The sequence below is a fragment of the Gouania willdenowi genome, chromosome 4 (genome assembly GCF_900634775.1).
Source record: "Gouania willdenowi chromosome 4, fGouWil2.1, whole genome shotgun sequence".
In the NCBI taxonomy this organism is placed as follows: domain Eukaryota; kingdom Metazoa; phylum Chordata; class Actinopteri; order Blenniiformes; family Gobiesocidae; genus Gouania; species Gouania willdenowi.
The window spans coordinates 8,026,839-8,046,801 of NC_041047.1; the positions used below are offsets into that span (position 1 = coordinate 8,026,839).

Sequence of the window (19,963 nt, forward strand, 5' to 3'; positions counted from 1 at the left end):
TTATTTAGGGGCTTACACACAAATATCTGAATCTGACTAAATCTGAACATTTAACGGATTGTGGTGACAACACGGGGATACCGGGAACATACTAGAGCAAAAATAGTGTCAAGCAAGTCACTGCCCTCCTTCTCTGGTGAAGAAACACAAGTTTATCACATTTATGATCTTTGAGTTATTTATCTATCAGATTTTCTGCAAATAAAGCAAGTTATAAACCTTTGTCTGTGCTGCAATCATAAATTCTGTGATGAAAAATAAATAAAATGTATGCATGCAAAAACAAGAACATTCTGGTGTCTGGATCAAAATCATTAAACACTTGTGCCAAAAGATGTCACATGAGGTTTATTATTTGAGAGTGGCATGGGAGCTGTGTCTCAGATATAGGGAAGGACGTAAATTTGGGATGCATCATCATCAGTAGTGTACCTTTGAATTAGGGGGTGTTTTGGCCTTTTTAACACTAGACACCATCATCAAAGGTGGTCAGCTACAGGGTGAACAAGCCTGAGCTTTCCCACTTTCTATTATCTGTAGCTTTGGGCCACCTCACACTTGGTATGTGCCCTTTGTTCTTATTTCTCCCTAGAAAGTGTCTGCTCTTTGATCTCTTCCTTTGAGAAAAAAAATAAATAAATAATAATAAAAAAAAATATATATATATATATATATATATGACCAAATTGGTAGAGAAAGCAATGTCAATAAACGGACTATACTTACACTGAATATTTTTTCTTTGGCTTCTGGCGTCAGAATCAAGAAGAAACACTGACCATAAAGAAAATCTCTGTCAAAAACTAGTAAGACTTCTTCTTCTGGGTAATCCTGTCAGAAAAAAACAAACAAAAAACCTTTAAATAATGATTAAATATGTATCGAAGCATTTAATAGTTTTTACAAAGAAGTTTATCTAGATCAGGGGTGTCAAACTCATTTTAGTTCACGGGCCAAATAAGGACCAGTTCGATCACAAATGGGCTGCAGCTTTTTGGCTGGAGAACAAACAATTTCAACATTAATGTGCCCATAAGTTTGCACTTCCAGTTATAAATTAGACATAAAGTATGGAAGGCATCAACAATATTTTATTTATTTATTTTTTGACCAATTTTTATTTGATTTGGGGAGATTTTGTGGAATAATTTGAGAAAATTTGCAGGATTTTGGAGAAATTTACTGTTCTTTCAACAACAATTTACATTGAATTATTTGATAATTTACACAATGATACTTGTTTTCTCTGTTATTTTTACTTCCTCCTGTGGGCCGAATCGGATGTCCTGAGGGCCAGATTTGGCCCCCGGGTCTTGAGTTTGACACATGTGCTCTAGATAGAAAACAACCCAGTACTGTGATTGTATATGTCAATGTGATGTGGTTTAGAAGCACTAATATGGAAGCAGACACACAAATATCACTAAAAGCAATGGACTGTGCTTAGCTGAATAACAAAAGATGGGATTTGTGAACAATGAACACTGGTGAAGTTGATCTGTGTTGCTAACTCGTTACGGTAATGTGTCACTGTTGAAGGCAAGAATGCATTGAGTAAGATGGTGGTCACTGACAAAAGGGAAATTAGGTTGAAGCGGCTCTCGTGTGTTTTCCCACAGCCTTTTTCCACATGGTCTGCACATCATCACAGTGTCTCTGGTGTATTGTATGTGAGATCTGTGCAACAATGGAGAAGCCATACCAGAACAATCTGCTTCACAGGGCTGAAATCAGACACTGCGCCTTTCGCCTTTATGTCTTCTATGATGTCTTGTTTTTTCAGAAGCTTGTACGGGTTCTCCTGTGTGACGTCCTCATCAGCGCGGCACCCAAACAGCTCCTGAGTGGCTGATGTCAGGACCAACGGGAAGATGTCTTCAGGGTGATCGGGTTGGGAAACTGTTCAGAAGCAATTAGAATGAAATACATTGAATAAAAGTCTGAAAGTGCCAATATAAAAACCAAATAAACCAGGACTCATCTTTCTTTCTGTGGTTTAACGTTGAACCAAAAAGAGTCCCCATGTGTTGGTAAGTAATAAAGTAGAGTTGGGACGATATGATGACGATAATGGGTTCACGAAGACGAAACCATACGATAATTTTTGATAAAAATAAAATAAAATGCCATAAACATGCTTTTATTTCACTTTAACTCTGGAAATACTTACACATTTACTCTGGATATGGCATTTTCAACTCAATAGGCCCTCTGATTTTCTGAGATTTCATAAAATGGACAAAATGGAATGACAGAAAAAATCATATCTGGCTCAGGAATGTTTTGGGACAATGTCACGTATTTATATCCTATTTTCCCGGTGATTCAATTCCTACAAAGTGTGACAAACTAACAAATTATGTTTAATTCTGCCGATAATTTTGCTAGGTGTAATGGATTGAGTAGCGAACCATGTTATCCTGTGATTAGAAAGGAATGCAGAGTGTTTTTAATGTGTTGTAAGGAACAAGCGGTTCAAATGATCAGAAGCCGATTAGGGCCATTTTTCATGGGGAAAATCATTTTGGGCAAATCAAGAATAAAGTGAGATAAAGTGAAAATGGAAAACGAGATTAAAGTTGACATTTTGAAAATAAACTCAAAATACAATATTGTGATAAAAGTTGAAGGTTTGCTATTAAAGTCAAATCTACAGAAGCTGACTAGGGCCAATTCACCATATGACAACAGTCTCCATCCAAACTGGCCCTAATCTCTTCCCGTAGCTCCTCAATAGCCACAGACGGGCTGAAAGCTCCACCTCTTCTAAACTTCACTGGTTTTTCCTTCTGAATATATTTGGCAATAACTCTTCAAAGTCCTTAAAGACATTACAACACTGTGTTTATGAGCTAAAAAAAGAAAGAATCTCTTTGTTATTAAACTCAACTATGAAGTATAGTTTAACGCATTCGTTGATACACGACATTTTGTAGATTTTCTCCTTCAAAATTGGCCCTAATCCGCTTCTGTAATTAATCCTATTTTTGCATGTTTGGTATAATTTCAGCAAATGTATAAGTTAGTAAAATCATCTAAACAACGAAACGGAAATTAATCGGAAAAGGTGACGTGGAAATGGATAAACCCTAAAATGGTTTTTGGGAATTTTTTTAAACAAAAAAATTGAATGCCAACAACAAACAAACTATGACAATTTGGTGTGTAGTAGATTGTGTAGATTTTTTAAAACGTTTTAATCTGACACCTGCTCCTTTCTCGCGATCCGACTCGTACCCTGAACGATACATTTTGTGACATTTGAATATCACAATATCTTGTCACACGATATATCGTCATAATAAAACCATCCACTACAGCTGTGTCTCCATTGTAGAGAAACATGACGCAGGTTGTTGCTCCTTCTTTTCTGATCAAACACGAAACAGAGCCTCTGATCCTCCACCGGCCCCTCCCGTGGGGGGGATGGGACCATCCTACAATATCACAGTATGAAACACTATCCGTGTCCAAAGTGCTTGAAAGAATACACTTCAGGTTCACTCAAACCAATGAGGAAGATCAATACTACTGCATCAGTCATTATTGCTCCAAAATCTCCTATTACTGCCTGAAGAAGAACTGCTGCTCCATCACCACATGCACAACCCTTTGAACATGCAGACAATCAGAGCAACAAATAGAAATCCTTAATCCAGGATATGCTACATTATAAAAGGCGCTGGGTGTAATGATAGCTCAGGTCCTAGTGTGTACTGTAGTCTTTCGCTTTAAAGTGGTTGCTGAGGGGATGTTGGGAATGCTGCTGCACAGCTTCAGTGTAAGCACCCCCCAGCTGGGTGTGTCAACCTTTCCACTCACACCAAATCATTGTAGTGGAAACTTATAAAACTCTCATTTCACTGAGCTGTATGTCAATTATATATATATAAATTTCACCAAAGAGACAAAGAGTGTTTGATTTGCTCCTTGTTCTGCAGAAATGGTTCTCAACCTTTTCCAAAATAAAGCTTCCAGAGACAGGGGACCCCCACTGTACCTGAAGGTGGTTGAACACAGACATGAACAGTCATGTGGAGACAGGACCATCGATAAGGGGGAATAAAGCGGAGAGCTTTTTGGGGTCCATCCATAAAGTCAGCAAAATGATGGTCCTTTGTTCTATGAATCTGTGATAACCACATTTATTTATTAACTGAATAATATCCACTGTTATCCAGGAATTGTATTATTATTTGCACCATAGTATATAGTCATCTTAAAGATGCAAATCCTTGTTTTAATCAGAAAACAATTGGGTTTAAAGTGACAAAAAATAGTGTAAAAGGTGGTGAAATGGGGTTCTAAAATCCACAGACATGGGTTAAGAGTAGCAAAAAACGGACAGAAAAAGTGGTAGAAAAGGTTCAAAATGTTAATATTGGAACAATTGATAGAAAAAAATAGTTTAAACTGGAAAATAACGGGCATCACAAATAGTGAATGTGGTTAAGTTGGCAAAAATAAGCATGGACTATGGTAAAAAGAGGTTAAAAGTGACAATAATAGGTCAACATATGCGACATTAGGTGGAAAAAGTGGTGGAAAAGGTTTATAAGTTCCAAAAATGTCTTGAAAGTGGATAAAATGTGCAGAAAAGGCATTGGAATTTGATGGAGAAGTGGCAGAAATGGGAGTAATGTAGCAAAAATGCGTTAAAAGGAGCAAAAATATGGCAATAAAAGGTGATGAAAATAGGTTAAAATATGGCAAGTTTGGTGTAGTTGCAGAAAATTGTAAAAATGAGCAAAAATGGGCTCAAATATAGGAAGTCAAATATTCTTATTCTTTATGAAAATCTTTTAAATGGTTGGTTTGAAAAATGTTTAAAGACAGAAACCTTCATCAGCCACCAAAACCAAATCAATATTGTTCAAATGTATTATAGATTTTCTGAATAGGGTTTGTTTAAAAGTTGCATTAAATACAAAGAATGCATTAGAATTCAAAAGTAATTACTTTCTTTCTTGGGATAAGTGTCAATGTTTGCCATCTTCCAATTTATTGTATCATTTTTTGCTCTTTTTTAAAAAATATATTCAGCAAAGCTGCTTAAGATTTATGTTAGTATACTATATAGTGTATAAATGAAACCGTACACATGTAAAAGCCTATTTATGTATGTTAATTGTTATACCTTTTTTTTCCAGAGATGTAGGTGGTTGTGTCTTCTTTCCTGAAATAAATAAGTAATATTATCAATATTTCATTGAGCATTTTATTGACAGTGATAGTGAGTGATATACCTTTTCCTTTCTTCTTACTGTCTGCGCTGCTTGTTCCACTCTTTGGCCTGATGGATGTCATTCCTGCTTTTTGCATCAAAAACAAAAAGCAACACACCTATCATCACATTTCACATCAACAGCTTTTTACTGAACCACCACATTGTCATTTAGCTTCTGAGTCATAGAGGAGCTGCAGTTACTGTTAATACATTATGTGGTGACATCTGGTGGAGAGCAGGGGAATCAAACTCTCCTCAATAATTTACTTAAACTCATGAATATAACAATATTATTATTATTTTCTGTATTTTATTTGTCATTTTGTATAATTTTTTGTAGTCATGTTTTGTTTAGTTTTGTTATTTTATGCATTTCTGTAATTTTTCAGAGTAATTCTGTGTATTTTTGCTGTTGTTTTGTTTATTTTTTGTCATTTTGTACCTTTAAATTGGAGGGCCCCATGAAATTCATCAATTGGCCGCATGTGGACCCCGGGCCACCAGTTGCCAATAGTAATGGTTACATATCTGCCTCACAGCAAGAACGTCATGGGTTCAAGCTCTGAAGAGGACATTTACATTTAACATTTAAATTAGATTTAATATTAGAAATTTAGATTTAGATTTAACGTTGAAATTATATTTAATATTTAACATGTAAATTTAACATTTAGATTTAGATTTAAGATTTCAGCTTTTAGATTTAGATTTAGATTTAACATTTAGTATTTATGTTTAGATATAACGTTTACGGTTAAATGCAACACTTAGATTTAGATTGAATATTTAAATTAGATGTCATATTTAACATTTAATATTTAGATTTAACATTTATATTTAAACGTAACATTTACATTTAAACGTGACATTTACATTAAACATTTAAATTTAATTTAATATTTAACATATAGATATATATTTTAAGATTTACATTTAACATTCAGATTTAGGTTGGATATTTAAATTAGATCTCATATTTAACATTTAGATTCAACATTTAGATTTCACATTTACATTAAACAATTAGATTTTTCATTTAGCATTCACATTCAGAGTTAAGATTTATATTTAAATGTAACTTTTAGATTTACCATTGACATTACATCACACATTTTACAAATATTGCTGTAAATCTGGTTAATTTTAAAAATAAAATAAATCCACCTACGTTTTTTTAAACATGGTTTGTTGTATGCAAAAAAAAAAATTGGTGTTTATTTGCGCATGCGCAACTTTACAATCCGTGCCCCATCAACACCTCCAATAGTTTCATATTTTCAAAGTTAAATAAATGTTTACCGTCAGTTTTAATCACTTTAGTTGAATCGTCTGCAGTCTGCTCGCTCCTCGTGAGGACTGTTTGGTTGCTATAAGCAACAAGGGAGCGCGTGTTGTCAGTAAAGTGACTGACAGGCTATTCAGCCAATCAGTGGATGAAAATTATTGACGTCACTGGTCGTACCTGAGCCAATCAAATCGGCGTAAGAGTGTCTCGCGCTGACGCCTCTCAGGTGGATTCTCAGGAAGTTGTGTCGGGTTTATTATTTTTATTTGTTTATTATTATGTGACGCTCGCCGAACAATCGCAGATTTAAACATGATTTGTGACCATCACGAGGACTAAAACTAAAGAGATTTTATCACAAGGAATCTGTTTATCTAATGTCGGACTCTGGTAGTTCTTCAGGTAAGCTTCAATTATAATGTTAGAAAAAAGGACATTTTAAATGTTTGATTATTCACGAAAACTGTGTTGATTGACATGTTGAGTCCAACCACTGTGTATTATTCACTGCAATGTTTGGATAAAAATAAATGACATTTATTTCCGTATTCAATCAGGTGACTTTAGGTTGATTATAGCAACCTTATAGCTCAGTGGTGGCAAACATGAAGTGAAAACTTACAACATTGAATTGTGTGGGTTTTTTTTTTAATTTTTTTTAAACTTTTTGTGATTTTTGAGTTACATTTTTGTGCTAATGTTGTTCCAAATTTTTGCTGTTTTTAATTTTAATTTTCTGTATTTTTAATTTTTAAAATATTTTTTTGTGGGTTTTTCTTCTAGTTTTGTATGTTTTACTCTCATTTTGTTATCATTTATTTTTTCTCATATTTAGTACGTTTTTTTTTTTTTTGTTGTTTTTTTTCTTTAGATCGTTTTATGTTTTTATTGTCATTTTGTAATTTCTGTGTAATATTTATCTGTCATTATATTGTCCCATATTTTTTGTTGTAGTCATTTTTGTGTGTTTTTCTTATTGTTTTGTATATTCCACTCAATTTGTTTATTTTTGTTGTCAATTTATTTATTTATTGTTCGTATTTTGTAAATTTTTGTTGTTTTTCTGTGTGGTTTTAGAGTCAATTTGGGAGCCGCAGAAAATTAGGCTGAGTTGCAATGCAATGTTTGGATAAAAATGTCAGCAAAAAACATTTATTTCCGTATTAAATCAGGTGACTTTAGCCTTTTTAGCAATAACCTTCTAGCTCAGTGGTGGCAAACATGAGGTCCGTGGGCTGAAGTGAAATCTAAATTACCGGTCGATTACGCTAGAAATTTGGTTGACGGTTGTTTAAAATCTGCTCATTTAAGCCTGTAGAGACTGAGTCTGAATTTTGGTCCAACATTTTCTATAAACGTTGTGATTTGTAGAGCTCTGGAAGTAAAATCATTGGTCATGTCTATGTGTAAACCTTTAGAAATGGAGGATGTTAGCAGCATCTATGATCCGTTCAGCACATGTGACCACCCTGCCCATGCTAGTGACCATCAGCAAGAAAAGGAAGAAGATGAAGAAGAAGATGATCAGAACAAGGTGGAGTTCCTCCGAAGGAAGATCAAATACTTCTTCATGAACCCCTGTGAGAAATACCACGCACGAGGCCGAAAACCATGGAAACTCATTCTGCAGATTGTTAAAATTGGAATAATCACCATCCAGGCAAGTTAAACATGACATTAAACGTCTCCAATTTCATCCAGTCATATTTATATTTATCTTTAAATGGGTTTTTCCTTTTGTAGTTGGTGTTGTTTGGACTCAGCAACCAGATGGTTGTTACGTTTAAGGAGCAAAGTCTGACAACGTTCCGTCACCTGTTTCTGAAAGACTACGTAGACGGAGGCATGGATACATACGCCGTCTACAGACAGGCAGATGTTTACGACCACATATATTACATTATAGAACAGGTGAGCTTAATTCACACTAATATCTATATAAGAGATTAAAGGTGGGACGATACCTGTTTTTATTTAGTTTTGTGTATTTTACTCTCATTTTGTCGTTACTGTATATATTTATTTTATTTTTTACATTTTTTAGATTGTTTTGTGTGTTTTTGTTGTCACTTTGGAGTAATATTTTTGTGTTAAAGTTGTCCCATATTTTTTCTTTTTTTTTTATTTTCATTTTGTGTGTTATCTTAATAATTTTTGTGTGCTTTTCTTATAGCTTTGTATGTTTTTTCTCTCATTTTGTCATCACTGTATATTTTTCTCTTATTTTGTGTGTGTGTGTGTGTTTTTTTAGATGGTTTTGTGTATTTTTGTTGTAGATAGTGAGTAATACTTGTGTGTTATTGTTGTCCCATATTTTTGCAGGGTTTTTTTTTAATTGTTTTTTGAGTTTTTTCTTATAGTTTTTTATATTTTACTCTGATTTTCTCGTCACAGTTAATTTTTCGCTTATTTTGTAAATTTTTTAGATCGTTTTGTGTGTTATTGCTGTCCCATATTTTTTCAGTTTTTTTAATTTTCATTTTGTGTATTTTATTAATAATTTTTCTGTGCTTTTTTTTATAGTTTTGTATGTTTTTCTCTCATTTTGTCATCACTGTATATTTTTCTCTTATTTTGTAAATTTTTTAGATTGTTTTGTGTGTTTTTGTTGTAATTCTGGAGTAATATTTGTGTGTTATTGTTGTCCCATATTTTTGCAGTTTTTTATTGTCATTTTGTGTTTTTTGCACTAATTTGTGTGTTTTTCTTATAGTTTTGCATATACTTTCATTTTGTCATCACTGTACATTTTTTCGATTGTTTTGTGTGTTTTTGAGATTTTGGAGTAATATTTGTGTTTTTTTATTGTTTTGTATATTCCACTTTCATTTTGTTTATTTTAGTCGGCAATTCATTTTTAATTTTTGTGTGTTTTGTTGTCATTTTGCGTGTATTTCGAGTCATTTTGTGTTTTTACTTTGGGGACTGCACACAATGATTTGCCCATGTTTGGTCAACCCAGTAATGCATTAGCATTAGCATTTAGCCTTTGTGTTTCTGCAGTTTCTGTAAATGATTGCCTGAATTTTACAAGAACTGCCTGACAGGATACAGTCATCCATGCTGTTGGACTCTGTTTGTGTGTGTGTTATATTTATATTTATGTTTTTTATGACTGGATGACATCACCCACTTCATCTGTTTTTGGTTTGACAGTTAACATTTCCCCCACCAACATTCATCTGTGTGTCATTGTTCACGTGCAGTTTGAACTTTTGCACAACATCACCGTGGGTAACCATGCATATGACAAAGACGACGCCGGCATCTCCACTCCTCTGATGTTATGTCAGGAGTTCTACAGGAACGGGACCATCTACCCTGGAAATGAAACCTTTGATATTGATATTCATGTAGAAAATAGTGAGTAGGTTGTATTTTATTTTCAATCAAAGGTTGTTGCTGTATTTTTTAAAATCATAGATGTGAAGCAAAACTTATGGAGGTACATTTGTGTTTTTATTATTCAATATTAATAAAAACATTTCAATAAAGAATACATATTTTTAAAGAAAAAAAGTGTTAAAGTGCAAAAAAAATATATATATATATATACTGCATATATGTGTGTGTGTTACCCAAATAATTGCTTTTGAACATATTTTTCTTCGATTGAAAAGTTTTTTTTTGACTGAATAATAAATGTACAAAAAAAATACAAAAAAAACGATCTAAAAAATTTACAAAATAAGAGAAAAATATACTTTGATGTCAAAATAAGAGTAAAATATACAAAACTGTAAGAAAAACACAATTGCTAAAAAAAAAAAAAAACACTAAACACAAATTGACTCAAAAACTGCTAAAATATGGGACAACAATGCCACACAAATATTACTCCAATATTACTCCAAAATAACACACAAAACAATCTGAAAAATATACAAAATAACAGAAAATTATAGTGACTACAAAATGAGAGTAAAATGTACAAAACTATAAGAAAAACACATAACATTTATTTTTTTTAAAATTGACAATAAAAAACTGCAAATATATGGGACAATAACACACAGATATTACAATCTAAAAAATGCACAAAATAGGAGTAAATTATCATGACAAAAACTGTACAAAACTATAAGAAAAAAAAAACACTAAATGACATGCATTTGCAAATAATTGCATTAAAACACTTTTTCTTTGAATAAAAACATTTATTTTTGATTGCAACGTTTTTTTTTTTTGATTGAAAATATTCCTTTTAATTGAATAATAAAGACACAAATCTACCTCCATAAAAACTCATATTAAGTTTAAATACCAATAGAATTGTTTTAATCCTTGTGTTGCTTCTACCAGAATGCCTGGAGGTTTTTCCCATGGTGAACTCAGAAGCTCCACTTTTAGAACTCTATTTCAAAAGGTTTGCTGAAAATGAAAGTTCTTCTTCAAACGGTTTCAGTTTTTGTGCTGCTCTTCTGCGTCTGACATTTTTCTCTTCTGCGTCTGACATTTTTCTCCTTTCAGAATGTTGTCTGTCAAGATCACCTTCGTTCTTAAATCCATTAACTTGCAGACGGTGAGACACAGAGAGCTGCCAGACTGCTACGACTTCTTCATTGCCGTACGTTTTGTTTTAAACATTCATTCCTAAGTTGCTGACTTGAATTCTGAAACAGATTTGAAAGAATGTACAACCTTGAACTATTGGCACACCGATAATTTTTATACAAAGTACACCATTTCTCCCAGAAATAGCTGCAATTACAAATGTTTTTGGTATACATGTATTCATTTCCTTTATGTGTATTGAAAAAAAACAACAAAAAGGACAACATTTATGTAATTTTACACAAAATTTCAAAAATGGACTGGACAAAATTTTACTTTTTTTTAGATTGTTTTTTGTTTTTTTGTGATTTCGGAGTAATTTTTGTGTGTTATTGTTGTCTTGTATATTAGCTGGTTTTTATTGTCATTTTGTGTATTTTTGCTGTCATTTTGTGTATTTTTGGAGCCAAAATGTACATAATTTTACACAAAATTAAAAAAACGAAGCAGACAAAATTGTTGGCACTCTTTTAAAACTGTGAATAAATCCTTTTTTACCCAAGCGTTGTGTAAAATTATGAAAATTTTTGCGTTTTTTCAACACACGTAAAAGAAAAAATACATGTGTTTATCCAAAACAGTTGTAATTGCAACTATTTCTGGCAGAAATGGTGTAAATTTGTGGAAAAATTCTAGAGGTACTAATACTTTAGTCCATGACTGTACATGCAACAATGTCTGCTCAGCCTTTTACAAACCGGGGTTAAGATGTTCAATGATACATTCAGTAAGCGACGTCTCTTTGCCAAATAGATCACTTTCAACAACGAAGCGCACAGCGGTAGAATAAAAGTGGATTTGGAAAATGATGTTGACATAAACGAATGCAAAGAATGGAAGGTATCAGGTGTCAGTAAGTACTGTATTTACAGATACAGATCAATGATACAGATGTAGTATAAAAGGCCTCAGACTCTTTTTTTTCTACCTGCTTCTCTAGTTGCTAAAAACATTAACCTGACTGTGTTGTTCGACTGCGTCATCATCATAACGTGCCTCACCTCCTTCACGCTGTGCGTCCGCTCGGTCATCAAAGGGCTTCAGCTGCTGAACGTGAGTATCATTGACCCTCATTTATCAACTGTTCGTACGTTCAGATACCGAGCGTACGACGTGCGTTTGACCATATTCCCGCAAAGCTTCGGAATTTGATCAATTCTGACGTGATCGTACGCTACGATCAAATCTCACGTCTGGTCTGACTTCGTGTACACAAATCTGAGTGTGTGGATTTGTGGTTCAGTACAGGAAAATGTGAGACGGAAAATAAAGTATTAAACAAACCTCAGTTGTCATTTAAGCATAAGCAGACAATTAAATTCAATTCCACTTCATTTATATAGTGCAAATTACAACAATAGTTATCTCGAAGTGCTATCAAAAGATGAAATTCTTAATAAAAAATGAAAAACCCAACAAATCCACATGAACGTGTATCAGCTACAGTGGGGAGAAAAAACTCCCTTTTAACAAGAAGAAATCTTCAGCACACATTCAGAACAGATCTAAACAGATTATTTAATTATACAAAATGAAATTAATTTTAAATATTAAAAAATGCTCTGTCTGGGTGGATAAGGTCCTATAAAATAGGACCTCATTCATGCTTTTAAATGTAAATAGTTCCTTAAACTTTTACAAATGCGCTGCAGTATTTAATCAGTAATGTGATAAAGGCATAACAAACACAGATAAGGGACAACATTTAAGTAATTTTTAAGGCTTTTTTTAAAGTGTTTTGATTGTTCATTTCCTTTATTGTGACATTTATTGCCTAAAGCGTGCAAACTGAGGTCGATATAAACGTCATATATCAGTGTGTGTCTCCAGGATCTCTCAGCGCACACAGGGGGGCAGACGTCACCTGCTCAGTAGCTGATCCTCTTCAACAGAGCGTTTAATGCACTTCTTTGATTCCAGTTTTCACACTGTTAAAAAGCACAACTTAGTTTTACTTCCACTTAGATGTGAAGATGCCGATTTTCATCTTGGAAAAGTTACTTTTCTTGTTTGGCCTCAGTGGGCGGGGCCTCCAAAACAGGATGGTTAATGACGGTTGAATTCAGCCGTTGTATTTATCAACTCCCGATCATTTGTACGCTGGGATTGGACAAATACGAATGTTTCATAAATCACACGTTGGTCCTGTAGAAGTTTAAATGTATTTGTTCGCCCACTTTCCACAAACAGGAGTACACTGAATACCGCAGCAAGCACTGTAGTCAAGACATGTCCTGGTCAGAACAGTCGGAGTTCATCAACAGTTGGTACATCCTCATCATCATCAGTGACACCCTCACCATCATCGGCTCCATCCTCAAGATTGAGATCCAGACTAAGGTTGAGCAGAGTCAGTCACTCACTGAGTTGGTTTTAAGGAAAGTCCTCAGCATCTTTGGAAACTGATCTTTTTCAGGCTCTCACAAGCTACGACGTGTGCAGCATCTTCCTCGGCACGGGAACCATGTTCGTGTGGATTGGAGTGCTCCGCTACATGAGCTTCTTCAGGAAGTACAATGTAAAAAGAAAGACTATGACGGCGTATTAGGGCCACGCTAAAATATAAAGAAATCAGAGGACTACAAGATAAAAGTCGTAATATTTCAAGAATAAAGTCGCAATTTTATGAGAATAGTCAGAATTTTATTATATTATAGTCGTAATATTTCAAGATTAAAGTCATAATATTTTGAGAATAGAGTTGTCGTTTTATGAGAATAAAGTCAGAATTGTATTATATTAAAGTAGTAACTTTTTGAGATTAAAATTGTAATATTTCGAGATTAAAGTTGTAATACTTCAAGAATAAAGAGGGAATTTTATTACATTAAAGTCCTAATATTTCGAGAATAATCGTAATTGAATGAGAAGAAAGTCATAATTTTATTAGATGAAAGTTGAAATATTTTGAGATTAACGTCACAATTTTATGAGAATACAGTTGTAATTTTATTAAATTAAAGTCGTAATGTTTTGAGATTAAAGTTGTAATATTTCAAGAATTAAGTCGTAATTTTATGAGAATAGTCAATTTTATTAGATTGAGGTCGTAATAATTCAAGATTAAAGTTGTGATATTATGAGAATAGTTCTGTAACTTTATTAAATTAAGGTTGTAATGTTTCGAGATTAAAGCTGTAATATTTGCAAAACAAATTCGTAATTTTGTGAAATTCATAATTGTATTAAAGTTGTAATATTTCAAGATTAAAATTCTCAATATTTTGAGAATTGAGTCTTAAATTTATCCTCGAAAAATTACAACTTTAATCTCGTCGAGCCCAGATTTCTATTTTATTTCAATGTGGCCCTAATACGACTTCCCCTCTGTCTAATAATCTGACACATTTGCTGAGCAAAGCTAGAAGTGCTACAATGTAGGAAAACTCACATCACCTTTCACATTATTTTGGCAGAGGTTTAGCGCCAGTATATTTGTCCAACAAATTCATTTATTAAAGACAAATATTAAAAAAATCTCTGTTTATTTATGCACGGAAAATTCTCAAAAACCTGTTTTTTGTTTAGTCGCTCCAAGGTCTTCACTTTATTTGGTGCTTGGCGGAGGTTTACGTTCTTGTTTTGAAATGTGTTCACTAGGGGTGTGCATTGCCATGAATGACGATACGATTAGCATGTCAAAATATGATATATTACGATATATCCCTTTATCAATAGATGCAAATTTCTTCTTTACAAGTACAAAATGATGTGAAACACAATCCTTTTTTTTTTTTTTTTTTTACTTGTGAGAACAAGTAAACTAACAAGTTGTTTTATGTTTATCAAGCTGTCAAATTACATTTTTCAAAAAAGTAAAATTTTTGCTTCTACAACAGATTGTGATGCTGTTAAGTTCTTAAATTCTTTTTTAAAAAAGTAACCACATACATCTATAAAACTAAAAGTGCCCAGTATGTTTTATGAAAATAAACAACTTCCAGCTAAAATGCATTGAGGAGTGAGGTAGTTTAACAAGGTCTAATGTGGTTCACTGACACCTAGTGACTGGGCGTTTACGTGCTATGCATATGTTAGCACAATTAAATGCTTTTCGTTAAAAAAACATGATTAAAAAAAAAAAACGATTTGGACATTTTTTGATCGATACGATAATCCAGCTGTGAAATACCGCGATATATCGCCAAATTTTCTCTTACACCCCTATGATGCGTTCACACCAGACGCGCCACAAAATGTTTGCGCGACCAGATTACATACAAAGTCAATGGGATAGATGCGGTAAGAGGCAAATTCTTCTGCTGTTGGGCGGCGCGGTCTGATCTGCGCTGCAAGAGCGTTGGCCACGGCATGCGCACTCCCGATTTTCCGTGACATTTGTCATTTGCCTGAGTGGAAAATATTGAACTCCAGCGAATGTTTCGTGTGACGCGCAGGTGCTAAAGTCAATTAGCCGTCAACACGGACACCGGTCTAGTCACCCATTTCAGCATGTAGGAGAAAATAATCGTAGCTGTGCGTTACCACCTGGAGCTCTAAGACACGGCCAGTTTTTTTACCGGGACCAGGAAGGATTTGGTGCAGCTCCTGAAGAAATCAGTTTCACTGATTTCTTCAGGAGCCGAATCGGCCGAATGCGTCGCTGGTTAACCTGATGAATCCAGGTACGCCAGCGTCAAGTATATTGACGGCACTTCAGTCTCCATAGAAGGTAAAGAGCATTCATTTTACTGAGGTCCTCCATAGTTGATGGTGAAAAGAAAGAGAGTCTGGTTTGCCGCGCTTTTATATTTGCTTCAAACGCACATATGAAGCGAATATGAGGAAAATGATTTTTGATCCTGGGGAAGCTTTCGCGCGGCACACACGTCACAAAAATAGGCGCCACGTCCGGTGTGAACGCAGCATCAGTGTTCACCCAAGTTGAGCGTTAAATGAACGCTAAACACCTCCTTCACTTTATGTGTTCTCTGCTATTCCCAGATTCTCATCCTGACCCTGAGGGCAGCGTTCCCAAATGTTATCCGCTTCATCTGCTGTGCTGGGATCATCTATGTGAGCTACTGCTTCTGCGGCTGGATCGTTATCGGCCCGTATCACGAGAAGGTAACAACAGAAGAAAAGATGACGCCATTCAAAGGTAACTGAGCCGAGGGGAAAGAAAGCTGATGCTCTGCTCTTTTGTTGTAGTTTCGCACCTTGAACACGGTGTCGGAGTGCCTCTTCTCACTGATCAACGGAGACGACATGTACCCCACTTTTAAAAACATTAAGCAGAAAAGCAGCCTGGTGTGGTACTTCAGCAGGGTTTACCTTTACAGCTTCGTCTCACTCTTCATCTACATGATCCTCAGCCTCTTCATCACAATCATCACGGACACCTATGACACCATTAAGGTGATCCTCCTCTTTATAGCAAAGCTTTTTAAATAGGGGTGTCCCAATACGACTTTCTCACTTTCAATACAATACCGATATCAGTCCGATATATCAGCATGAATCGCAAAGGCTGTGTTCAAAATGGCACACTCTGTACTATACACTAAAACTCAATGAGTATATACTGTCTCCTATATACTATTAGTAGGATTAGGATGATGACCGTTCCCACTGAAGTATACTTCCAAGTTTCCCAAGATGCATTTCGAACCTACGACAAAAACCTGAATCACACTGAGGCTAAATATCGCCATTAATTCTCTATCTTTGAATGTTCTGAAAACATTTTAAGCGAGAAAGTGACCAAGTAGAATATCAACATGTGCTCATTTGATCCATAAATCTTGCAGAAACATATTTCAGAGATTTTTGGAGACCCTCCATTGTGCTACTGACAAAACTTTTGGTTAACTTCAAAAACAAGAGCCCTATTTACAAAAGTGTTAAAAAACTAAAGGAAGACAAGAAAAGATGCTTTTATTTTGAAAAGGGGATGTTTGATTTTTAGCTTGAAGCCGGTCCCTGGACTCGCAATGCATCATGGGGTGGTACAGTATGACTAGTGTGCCCACCGTGCATACTTATAAAATATCCCGATATAGTATACATTCAGGTATTTCACACTACATACTCATTTTGATGTCAGATTTAGTATGAGTAGTACGTTATTATGCCATTTTCAACACAGCCAAATACTTTTATTTCTTATTTTTTTATTGTGGAACACTACAAAGGCTTGATTAAGTGATATTACTCAAACAGGAAACAATAGTTATTTATTAAAATGTAGTAATTAATGAGCTACATACATTTCAACCTTAAACATAAGCATATTCTACAATTAAAAGATTAAATTGGAAAACTGTAAAAAATTACCTAAAAAAATCCAATAAAATCAATGTATGTTAGATTTTAGATGCAGGCAGATACTGTATAATCTCATACCCGTCTGCTATGCTATCAGTATGGATTGGGACACCCTTACATTGTAATGTTTAACATCATAATGTCAGGTTTGCTTACTGACTATTCATTTTTGCCTTGCAACTTGAATAATGCAGCAACAGCGACAGAGTGGACTCCCGACAACTGAGCTCGTGAAGTTCCTGTCGGCTTGTAACGACCTGCCAAACTCTGGACTTTACAGACTTGACGAGAGCAGCGACTGCTTTTCTGACTGTTGGTCCAACAGGTAACTACTGTACATGTCTGAGCAAACATGGACTGGAATGACACGTTACTGCAATCACTGTCATTGAGTTTTATTGTCCTTAAACAAGCAGAAAATGTGAAAAATAGCTATTGCTAGGTTAGTTTTAGAGTTAGTGCTAGGCTAATGTTAATGCTATTGCTGGGTTAATGCTAATGCTAGGTTAGATTTAGTGTTAATGCTAGGCTAATGTTAATGCTATTGCTAGGTTATTTTTAGTTTTAATGCTAGGCTAATGTTAATGCTAATGCTAGGTTAGTTTTAGTGTTAATGCTAGGCTAATGTTCATGTTATTGCTAGATTAATGCTAATGCTAGGCTAATATTGGTTAGCACCACTAATGGTAGACCTATACTATTGCTAGGCTAATGTTAATGCTAGGCTAACGCTATTGTTAGGTTATTGCTATTGCTAGGTAAATGTTAATGCTAGGCTCATGTTATTGCTAGGATAATGCTAATGCTAGGCCAATGCCAATGTTAGGTTAAAGTTAATGCTAGGCTAATGCTGTTAAGTTAATGATAATGCCAGGCTTATTCTACGTTAAAGCGAATGCTAGGTCATGGTAATAGAAGGCTAATGCTATGCTAGGTTAATACTAAGTTAAGGCACATGCTGATGTTATTGTTAGGTTAATGTTAATGCTATTGCTAGGTTAATGCTAATGCTAGGTTAGTGTTCATGCTAAGTACGTGTTAATGCTAGGTCAATGTTAGATTAATGCTATTGTTCGGTTATTGCTACTGTTATGCTAATGCTAAATTAATGCTAGGTTAATGATAGGCTAATGCTGATGTTTGGTTAATGCTATTGCTAGGTTATTGCTAATACAAGTTTAGTGTTCATGTTAAGCTAATGTGATTGCTAGGTTAATGTTAATGCTAGGTTTATGTTAATGCTAGGCTAATTTTAACTTAAAGCTAATGCTAGGACATCATTAATGGTCGGCTAATGCTATTGCTAGGTTAATGCGAGGCTAATGCTATTGTTAGGTTATTGCTATCATTATGCTAATGCTAAATTGATGCTAGGATAATGCTTAGTTAATGATAGGCTAAGGCTAATGCTAATGCAGTGTCCAACGATGCGACACAGGCCAGCACCTGCATCGTCACTCTGATTTTCTTCAGTAAATGCAAATATTCTAGTTAAAATTGTAATAACATTGTTAATACAAACTGAGTAAAACTGTTTTTCGTGTTTCAGATGCAGAAGGCATGGAGAAAGGTTAACGTCTGAGGCATAGCATGTCTGTGATGCATGTTTGGAATGTATTTGCACTTTATTGCCTCGTCTTCACTGTTAATTATTTTACATCCATTTTAATATTACTATATCTGGAATTTAATTTCTGTTTAAACTTTTACATCTCTAATAACAATATCTAAATCTATTAGTTTTGATGAAATAAGGACACACGAGAGCTAAATATGAGGTTGAGAAAGGCTTTGTATACACTTTTATAACCATGCTGTAAATCAGAAGTGTCCAAACTGGGTCCTCAAGGTCCGACATATTTTAGAGATTCTACCCTGATCCAGACAACATTAATCTCCTGTCTGCACTCGGATGTTTTAAATCTAAGGAAGTGCAGGGCCAGAGTTTGACACTCCTGCTGTAAATATACACATGAACAATAAATAAAATATAATAAATTAGATGAAACATCATGTTGTTTTGGAGATTTTATTTCCCCTGGTTTTTTTTGGGGTTTTTTTAGGAGAAACTATTAGTATAAAAAGTTGAAACATTTACAAACTAGTTATTCTCTGAAAAATATTCTTAAAACGTAAAAGAAGTTCCCACGTTGCGAGAATGAGATGCACATTGTTAAAAACAGGAAAAATATTCAAATCAAATAGCTCCATGAGTCTCTGATAGATATAAAAAAAAAAAAAAATTTAAATCATACCCGAGAGATTAATTAGTGCTCCGCTTTAAAAGTCTCCATTGCGATAGTATTTTCTGTTCTGTATGGAAGAGGATTAGGGCCAAAAAAAAATTAAAAAGAAAAAAACAGATCCAGCAGTGGAATAATTATAATAATAATTGTAGAAAACGTATGGTTATCTTTTTTTTTTTTGGTCTTAACTTTTTTCCCAGTCCTGTTTTATCTCAAAAAAACGCTGCCTAACTAAACCTGTGATGTGTGTAAGAGGAGTTTACAGGCGCTCTGAAAGAGTTACAGATGAAAACGACCAAAAAAATAAAATAATAAAATAAACTACTGGAAAAAAAAAATTAAAAGACCAAAATATTTTAAAATCTTAATCAAAAATCTATCTAA

General features: G+C 34.2%; 2 protein-coding genes across 4 annotated transcripts in view; one reads left to right on the plus strand and one right to left on the minus strand.

Moving 5' to 3' along the window:
- dnai3 (dynein axonemal intermediate chain 3) overlaps nt 1-6,601 on the minus strand; it is a 30,385-nt gene extending 23,784 nt beyond the window's left edge. For 2 of the 3 annotated variants that reach the window (XM_028444841.1, XM_028444839.1), the window contains exons 1-5: nt 6,527-6,601; nt 5,247-5,309; nt 5,138-5,176; nt 1,703-1,899; nt 727-831 (exon numbers count right to left, since the gene is read on the minus strand). In XM_028444841.1, the coding sequence (XP_028300642.1) occupies nt 727-831; nt 1,703-1,899; nt 5,138-5,176; nt 5,247-5,307 (402 nt within the window). In that variant the 5' untranslated portion in view covers nt 5,308-5,309; nt 6,527-6,601. Of the gene's footprint in view, nt 1-726; nt 832-1,702; nt 1,900-5,137; nt 5,177-5,246; nt 5,313-6,526 lie in introns of all 3 variants that reach the window. The other variant, XM_028444840.1, reaches the window with a different exon arrangement.
- Nucleotides 6,602-6,718: 117 nt separating this feature from the next.
- On the plus strand, nt 6,719-19,933 carry mcoln3b (mucolipin TRP cation channel 3b). The gene is made up of 14 exons (XM_028445205.1): nt 6,719-6,914; nt 7,931-8,172; nt 8,256-8,423; nt 9,719-9,875; nt 10,815-10,878; nt 10,983-11,079; nt 11,820-11,919; nt 12,007-12,119; nt 13,257-13,406; nt 13,483-13,584; nt 16,011-16,133; nt 16,218-16,424; nt 17,528-17,658; nt 18,883-19,933. Exons 1-14 carry the CDS (start codon nt 6,890-6,892, stop codon nt 18,920-18,922), a joined length of 1,719 nt encoding a protein of 572 aa, XP_028301006.1. The 5' UTR covers nt 6,719-6,889; the 3' UTR covers nt 18,923-19,933.
- The last annotated feature ends 30 nt before the right edge of the window (nt 19,934-19,963 follow it).

Coding starts and splice junctions, on each gene's coding strand:
- mcoln3b (XM_028445205.1), top strand. CDS start 6,890: ATGTCGGACTCTGGTAGTTCTTCAG. Junction 8,424..9,718: donor TATATTACATTATAGAACAG/GTGAGCTTAATT, acceptor GTTCACGTGCAG/TTTGAACTTTTGCACAACAT. Junction 13,585..16,010: donor GCTTCTTCAGGAAGTACAAT/GTAAAAAGAAAG, acceptor TGCTATTCCCAG/ATTCTCATCCTGACCCTGAG.